Below are 8,703 nucleotides of genomic sequence, written 5' to 3' on the forward strand. Positions count from 1 at the left end.
CTGGAGTAAGGCTTTAGGAAGAGCGGGTTTGAAATGCGCAGGCCAGCTGAGAGCCGTGTCGGGAGGGCTCTTTAACCGCGGCACTGCTGGACAGATTTATGCCTGCCATGAAAGGCGGCGTGCGGCAGCCCTTGGGCTGCTGGTTTGGCTCCTCGTGGCCATTCTTATGCCAAGGAGGGCTGTAAAGCACCCCCCACCCTCGGGGGCCTTCAGGCTGCCCCTCCAGCCCTGCTGGCGCAGAGGAGCTTTTATGCCAAAATACAATACACAGAAGGATCATAAACACATGTTCTGGGGCAAGGGCTGCCATGGAAACCACCCCCAGGTTCCTGACATCACCCAAGGAGGTGTTTGCCCATCTCCCATCTCCGGGTCTGCTTCCAGGCTGGCTGTAGTTGGCTCTGGGGTCATCTCTTTTTGGCGTCACCTCCAAAACTCAGTCTTCTGAGAGAGAAGAGGGAAACATATGAACGAAGGGAACGAAGGAGAGGAATTAACTCAAATTAAGGGGCAAGAACAGGAAATAAACACTTCTGGCCACGTTCAAACCAAAAATCAGGATGAGGGTGACTGGGTTAGGTGACAAATCCAGCCTCTCCAACTCAGCTTTTGCCAGCATGGTCCTGCCACCCCCTGCCAACCTTGCCCCCCTCGGGCCCGTTTCCTCCGAGGGCATCTCCATCGCAGGCCAGCCTCCCCCAGGGAACAGGGGAGGTTTGGCTGGCGTGGCTCCCACCCCAAACCCCTGTCCAACCCCCCCCCTCCACCCTCGGACCCGCAGTGTGCTTTTTCCCACGGTGGTTCCCGCTGGCACAGCCCCATCCCAGCTGTACCTGGGATGGAGGGAAATCCCTGCAGGATGACACACCTGGCAAGGAGCAGGGTCCCTCCTCGAGGAGAGCTGCGGGAAGCATCCTGGTGCTGAGCCACTCGGGGTGTCCCTCCTGGTCCTGCGTGGCTCCAGCACTTGAGAGAGAGAGGAGCGCATCCCGTCCATCCCGGCCTTTTGAAGAGCCGAAGGCACCTACTCCAGTGCCTCTTCAGAGAGGGAGAGAAGCCAGGAAGGACAACGAGGCACGACCAGAAAAGACGGAGAGAGCGCTTGGCTCTTTTTTGGCGTTCCTAGAGTTTGGCCATTAAAAAGGGTCGCTAAAAGCGGGTGAGAGTGAAAAACCCCGCTCCCGACGGGCTGCCCCACGCACCGCCAGCGCCCTGAAAGGCTCCCCCTTGTTTTGTCCCTCCTGGCCCGTGGCGGATTTGGGGGAACACAGCTTCATCTTGCTGGCCACATCAAAGCAGTGATTATGCAAATGCTCCCACTTTTTCTTTTTTTTTTTTTTTTAGGGAATTATTTATCACACAATAACCCCCCTGCCAGGGGGGGAAACAATAGATCAGGCTAGATAGCACTGCTCGCCCGAGGCTGCGGGGCCGGGGGGGACCCCCGCGCGGTTTATTGGCCTAACCTAATTTCACTAATTCTCTTTTCACACATTTTGGGCTTTTTTTTTTTTTTTTTTCCCTCTCTCTTTTCCTCCCTCTTCCTTTCGCTCCGAGGGCCGGGTTTCACGCTCCCAGGATCCGGAGGGCACCGGGCTGGATTGGCGTGCTAAGCGTTTTATTTAATTAATACACCCAGACGCCTCTGCTGGTTTTTAATGATTTCCAAGCGTTTGTACCCAGAAGTCACAAAGTGCTCCCGGGAGCCCGGGGACGATGATTGAAGGGCCTGGGCGGCCTCCAGCACCCCCCTGCACGGTGACATCCCTGGCTGTGTGCTGTGCACGCCGAACCGAACCCCCTGGAACTGCCTGCGACCTGGAATTCATCTGACCCACACAAAGAGCAAATTCTACCCCTTGTAACCCAGGATTGGTTTGTTAGCTCAACAACATTTAATTCCTACGGCCTTGTTGGTGAAATCCATCGACCTGAAGTGTGACAAGTCTTTATCCATCCATCCATCCATCCATCCATCCATCCATCCATCCATCCATCCATCCATCCATCCATCCCACATTTGCTGTCAGCATCTTCTGTACTGAGAGCTAAAGGCAAACTTTCACTGAATTCCCCCCCCCCCCCTCTCTCTAATGCTGTTTGCCAAAGAAACAGTTGCCCGTGGACCCAGTGACATCAGGCCCCACCGGACCTTGGTTTCACCAGGGACAAGGATCGCCTAATTCCCAGCCGCTGGCACATAAAGCAGAAAAAGCTGCAACCCCAAAGTTATGAAAATTAGAGCTTTTATTTATATTTTATCACAAGGACAATCCCTTTGCTCTTCAGCTGTAAATACATACTAGAATAAACTCTGTAAATTATACAAAAAATACATATTTTCCATGAAATCTGTCTTTATAATAAATAAATGTGAACACGTGTGTGGCTGATCGCTGTAATGTTCCGTGTCTGTTGAGGTTTTCAGTCTGTTGATTTATTTTTAATCTCCTGAAAGAAGGGGGGAGTTCCTTGTCCCCTAAAGGTCGAAATAAATAATGTATGAGGAGATCCTTCCCCACTCCCCCCTCCCGATTTTTTTTCCCTTTTGATAGAGAGTTCAGCCTAAATTTCCACGCTTGCATTCAGCCCTCACAAAGCCTACAAATTATACAATGACTTCTAACCTGGACCCCTAACAAAACAATTTACTTTTTTTTTTTCCCCTCGCTTTGCACCCCCCTCCCGCCTATAAATCATAAGGGACAGATGGCAAAGAGGGGAGCGGGGAAAGGGGGGGACACACACACAAAAGCCCCGCGGTGACAGATCTGGGAAAACTGGACAAAGTGCACATCGGCGAGAGAGAAAGAGAGACGGAAAGTTTGGTTTGGCAGGTGCCGTTCCCACAGCCCGCCCTGCCCTGGGAAGCGGGCAGATGCCGCTGTCGCCGCCGCCGCCCCGGGGGGAGCCCCGGCAGCGCCGCGCCGGGCTAGAGGCAGCGGCGGGGCAGCGGCGGCGGCGGCCCCGGGGCGAAGCGGCCCGGCCAGTGCTCGGGATCCGAGGCGGAGCCCGCGGGGCTGGCGGGCGATAAAGTGCAGGCGTACGGGGAGGCGGAGGGCGCGGGGCTGGCGGCGCCGCCGCTCCAGGAGGAGGTGGGCGAGGGGCTGCCCTCGGCTGGCACCGCCGCCGCCCCGTCGGGGCCGAGCCGCGCAGCCCCGGCCAGCCGCAGGGTCTCGGTGAGCGCCCAGATGTAGTTGTGGGCGAAGCGGAGCGTCTCGATCTTGGTGAGCTTGGCGTCCTCGGGGAAGGTGGGCAGCACGTCGCGGAGCGCGTCCAGCGCCGCGTTCAGGTTGTGCATCCGATTGCGCTCGCGGTTGTTGGCCTTGAGCCGCCGGCTCCGCTTGATGCGCTGCGCTGTCTCCGCCGTGCGTGCCGCCCGCGGGGCGCCGCGGGACCGCCCCGGCCGCCGCTTCCCCTCCGCCCGCCGCAGCCCGCGGCCGCCCGGAGCCTCGACAGGCCGAGCCGGCGGAGCGGCGCGCAGCTCCTCCTCCTCCTCCTCCTCTTCCTCCTCCTCTTCGGCGCTGGACGGCAGCGAGGGCGAGGGGGCGGGCGAGCCCAGCCCCAGCAGCAGCAGCTCGTCCTCGGCGGGCGGCGCCAGGACCTCCGCCTTCACCAGCATCCTTGCGCGGCGGCGGGACGGGGCCGCACCGGGCAGCAGCGCCGGGAAGCAGCGGGCGCGCTCTCCTCGCCTCTCCGGCGGTGTGACGGTTCGCCGGTCTGACGGAGCGGGGCGGGGGTCTTGAGGTTGGGGGGGGGGGCGGCAAAGCGCGGGGGACCGTGGGGGGGGAGCGGCGGGGGCGCGGCGACGGCACGCGCCCCGGGGGCGGCGGGCGGGCGGGCGGGCGGCGGCGGGAGCGGCGCCCGGGGCCCGGTCAGGCTGCGTGTCTGGCACACGACCCTCCTTAACACCCCTTATATACCCCGCGGGGAACAATCAAACCTACCCCCGGGGTCCCCCTCGCCCTGCCCGCCCCGCCCGCGACTCTTGTCGGGGGGGGCCGCCGCCGCTCCCCCCCGCGCCCGCCCCATCGGCGGGGCCCCATTGGCGCCTCGCGCTCGGCTGGAGCGTGCCGCTAATTTATTAATGAATGGGCACGGGGCGGGGGGCGGGGGGGGCGCGAGGCGCCGGGCCGGCCAATCCCCGCGTCCCGCGCGCCACGCGCGCGCCCGGGGCCGGCCGGCTCCCCTTCCAGCCGCTGCTCGTTCGCGGGCCGGCAAGGGAAAGGGAGGAATTGATGGAGAGGGGCTCGTCTTCACCCCCCGCCTCGTTCCCCGAGAGCGTTTCGCCTTCTGGGGACGCTTGGTGCTGTGGTAAAGGTGCGTAGTTCCGTGCGTGGCTTGCTGGGGAGATGCTCCGGGCAAGAGGCCGCTCCGTTCTCGTCAGGCCGAGCCCGAAGTGGGGGAACACCGGGTAGCTCCGTGCTGTCAAATATAATTCACAGGCTGGAGGAGACCTGAGAAAACCCCCAAACACCAACTTGTCAGTGCACCAGGAAAACCTTCATTCCTTTCACCCCTCTTCCCCCTTCCAGCCCTCTCTCCATGGCTGAGCCCGGTGACATGCCCGTGGAGTTGGCAGGCTGGCTTTGCTCCACGAATCACCTTCCATTATCCCAGGTTGCTCCAAGCCCTGTCCAGCCTGGCCTTGGACACTTCCAGGGATGGGGCAGCCACAGCCTCTCTGGGTAATCTGTGCCAGGGCCTCCCCACCCTCACAGGGAAGGACTTATCCCGAGATCCCATCTAACCCTGCCCTCTGTCAGTGTGAAGCTGTCCCTTCTTGCCTGTCACTCCAAGTCCTTGGCAAAGAAATGACAGTGAAAACATACAAAACTAAAACCCCAGAACACTATCCTCTCCATATGGAAACACAGTCAGCAAGGCACTTGGGACGAGTTGGGATTTGAAATAGAATTTTGTTTGCAACTGCTAGAAAAGTTCAAAATTTAAGAAAGTGCTGAAACCTGTGCAGAAGCCATGCTTAGCATAGCACAAACTCACATCCAAAGCAGCCCCTCACTCTGGGTGTATGGTTTTTGGAAGCGACTGAGGCTGGGCGGGTGCCTCAGTCAGTATCTCTGTGACTCTGAGAAACATTCTTCGCCTCCTTGTGCAAGAGGCTCACAGCTCCCCTCGACATCCCAGGAGAGTGACGCTTTTAAAAGGACCTTATTTCTTTTTCTGCACTCTAAGGGGACAAAGCAGAGTACACTTGTGACAGGGCCAGCCCATCCCTCTGTCCCCACCCTGCTTGCCGAGATTTCCATGCTTCCATTGCTGGTGCAAAGCACCGGAGAGGTGAGGCACCCTTTGCCGTGCCTTTCTGGGGTTTGGTCCCATTCCTGCTGCCAGGCCCTGCCGTGCAGTGGCTTTTTCTGTAGGGCTGAACACGAGGTGACCAAGGACAGGTCGGCTCTATATCCCCACAGCTCTGGATAGGCGCTTGTGTGGTCCGTGGGCAGAGCGAGGGCCGAGCTTCTTGGCCGAGAGCGGCGGGGAGAGGAGGTGGCGGGGGGGGAGAGGGAGTGGGATCAGGAGCAGGAATGCTGCTGCCACTGCCCACCGCCTGAACTGTCCTCCAAGGGTCAAACTGTTCAACTTCAGCCCCTTTGCCAGACTCAATCCTACTTTAGGGGAACAAAAGCCCGAAGCAGGCAACGATCAAGAAATGGGAGCACAATGATTTAAGCTTATCACACAGCCCAGAAATAAAGGACGCTGAGCTCGTGTGGGGGAGAGGGGGAGACCTTCAGAAGGGCTTTGTTTGCTGTAAGAAGATTGAACTCTGAGGCGACCCGATAGCCCTAAAAGTTTAGGGTCTGTGTTGCTGAGAGACCTTTGGGCACAGCCCATCCACACGTCGACCTCACAAGTTGAGAGCCAGCCTTAATGGCCAGCCTGCCTCAGGTGAACACGGGCACGACATCCCGGGACATGTGGGGACAAAGCTGTGGGGACAGGGTGGCCCGGCCCCTCCCAGCTCTGCCTCCCTCATACCCTGCGGTGTCCTGAGGGTTCGGGGTCCTAGGGCTGCCCACACACACCAGGGTGTCCTGATCCCTGTGGTGTCCAGCACCCACAAACCCTGACAGTGGGGTGGTTCTGCTCTTAAATGGGGTGTGAGAATATGTCCCCACACAGCAGAGTACTAGGGTGCTCTGCGGAGGGAAGCAATCAAAATTGCTGGGGTGCGTATCCCCCACATCCTGATCCAGGTCCTTCCCATGCACGCTGCAGCAATCAGTGCCACATGGAGGGACACGATGAGGAGCAGTCCCCCAACTCCCAAGCTGTATTAGCACTTTTGGGGTTTGTTCTGGGATCCACGCGAAGAGGGGTCCCCCCACAAGCTCTGTCCCGGCATCTTTCCCTGCTCCCCCCAGCCCAGCCCTTGTCGGGAGCCGATTGTTCCCGGCGGATTTGCATGGCAGGTGCAGGCCTGCAGAGCGATTTTGCAGTGCTGGCCCCCCACCCCACCAAGAGGGTTTGCCTCCTCCCCCTTGTGAAAAAAGGCTGCCGGTGCCTTCCTTTCCCATGAAGAAGAGAAGAAGCTTGAGGATCGCGTGAACACGCTTCAGTTTTCTTATTCTTTTCTATAGATGTGGGGAAAAGAACAGCCGATTGTGTGAAAAACCCAGTGCCTGCAAAAAGGGACATTGGCCATCCAGGCGAAGGTGCGCGAGGGAGAGCACTAATCGCTGAACCAGGAGACAAATACGATTACCAGCTCCGAGCCTTGAGTCAGAAAGTCTCATAGACTTTAAGATGTTAATCCCCAACATAATCCTTCCTTTGGCGTGTAGGAATAGTGCAGCCACAAGAGTTGTTTTGTTATTTATATTGGCGTTTAATAAAACTCAGCCAGTGGTGAATGGGCTGCCCACTCTCCAATGGTAATTAATTCCCTATTTCAGTGACCCAATTGTGCTGGGATAGAGCAGTGGGACAGTCCCACTGCCCCAACCCGCCTTTGTGCAGCTACACGGCTCTCGTGCTTCAACAGCTATGGAAACTCATTCTTTTGATGTCATTCAATGAGTTTTCCTTGGGCATCTTCTAAACTTCAAGGACCCTTTTCTTTCTCGAACGCCTGAAAAGCAGGACTAGCTTGACCACCTCTGTAGAATTTAATGGTTTGGTGAAAGGGCCTTTTGGGGGGCAGGGGGGGTGGGGTGGGGGTGATTTGTGTAACGAAAGAGAGAAAGAAAATTTGGCAGCCTGGCTATCAAACAAGGGGATAGCCAAACCCACTCAGCTCCTAATTTATCCAGGTCTAAAAAGCCACTTTTCCTTACTCAAAATACTCAGGGGCTTCTCTTAGTCAAGACATTTCTAGATGGGATCTGCCAGTGAGCAATAACTGTTATGGAGCTGAGTAAAGAAGTGAATGGTGTTTCAAGAAGGAAGTTCCATCCAGAAAAGGGAAAAGCACCTGGATATTTTTACCCAGAAGGGGAAGAAACACCAATAACCTGTTACAGGTATCTGGTGAAGTATGTCTGCAGGTTTATACTTTTTGTCTGTGTGGTGAGGTGGCTGAAAGCAAACACGTGAAGAACATGGAGTTATCCTGCAGAGCTGCCCCGATCCGGGCAGCCTCCTCTATGTCTTTATACACACTTGCAAAAAAAAAAAAAAAAACCCAAAAAAAAAACCTTTCGCAAGTCACAAACAATTCAGGATTCAACTAAGAAAACACAGAGTGAACCATATGGCCAGGGTGGCTCGAGTTGGCTGCATTTTCCCCCAGACAAAGAAGGGATTGAGAGTTGAAGGAAAGGAGAAAAAAACCCAACTTTCCGGCTGATGAAGCTGTTGTCTGGAGGCAATGATCCCAAATCTCAAGGCTTTATTCCAGGCTCCGACTGAGACGTGATATGTCATATGATTAGCATCTTTCATATTTACAAGAGTAGTGCAGGCTGCCAGTCTTTAGAGAAAGGCGAGAGAAAGAAGGGGCATATGCTGAAATGGATTTAGCATTTGAAAGAGAGAAAAGAGAGCGGATAAATACACTTAAACGAGGATTTAGTTTTACTCCCGTTGAGTTCTAATGGCTTGTTGATTGAGATTTTAGGGAGCCGGGACAGAGGTGTCAGCAGTAATTTAAAAGCGCCATTCAGCCCTCCCCCGGCGGAAGGAGCCGGGGCTGCCCTCTCAGGGCGGAGCGGTGCTGCGGCCGTAGTGGCGGGCTGGCGGGAGGGGCGCATCACCGCGCGGGCGGCTCCCTCCGCCGGGCGCGCGGCGCCATCTGGCGGCGGCGGAAGCTGCGGGAGCCCTGAGGGGACCGGGAAAACCGGGAAGCAGAGCGGGAATTCCCGGTGAGTCGGGCACCACTGGTACTCCCATGGAAGAATTTATCCCCAATACCCCAACCCATTCCTCCTCGTCCTGTCACTCCCCGCCCTTGTGACAAGTCTCTCTCCAGCGCTCTTGGAGCCCTCAGAGGTGCTGGATGGTGCTTAAGATGTTTGCAAAAGCTGCAGAAGGGACCTCGTAATTGTTTATAGCCAAGCTCTTCCTGGATGTCACCTACATGTAAACATGAGAGGTGACAGAATTATTCTAAAATACCATGGTGTTTTAATCTGAAGAACAGTGAAATACCATAAATATCATTAACTACACTGTAAGCATAAAAGGATTTCATTTCTCAAGCAGAAAAAGTCACTCTATTTATCAACCAAATAAAGGCACTTT

At 56.5% G+C, this 8,703-nt stretch overlaps 1 protein-coding gene across 1 annotated transcript; it reads right to left on the minus strand.

The window, feature by feature from the left end:
• Nucleotides 1-2,825: 2,825 nt before the first annotated feature.
• NEUROG2 (neurogenin 2) lies at nucleotides 2,826-3,704 on the minus strand. Its single transcript, XM_064711432.1, has one exon. The coding sequence runs from the start codon at nucleotides 3,620-3,622 to the stop codon at nucleotides 2,933-2,935; it is 690 nt and encodes a 229-aa protein (XP_064567502.1). The 5' UTR covers nucleotides 3,623-3,704; the 3' UTR covers nucleotides 2,826-2,932.
• Nucleotides 3,705-8,703: the final 4,999 nt, after the last annotated feature.

This window comes from Zonotrichia leucophrys, chromosome 4 (genome assembly GCF_028769735.1).
Source record: "Zonotrichia leucophrys gambelii isolate GWCS_2022_RI chromosome 4, RI_Zleu_2.0, whole genome shotgun sequence".
Classification (NCBI taxonomy): Eukaryota; Metazoa; Chordata; class Aves; order Passeriformes; family Passerellidae; genus Zonotrichia; species Zonotrichia leucophrys.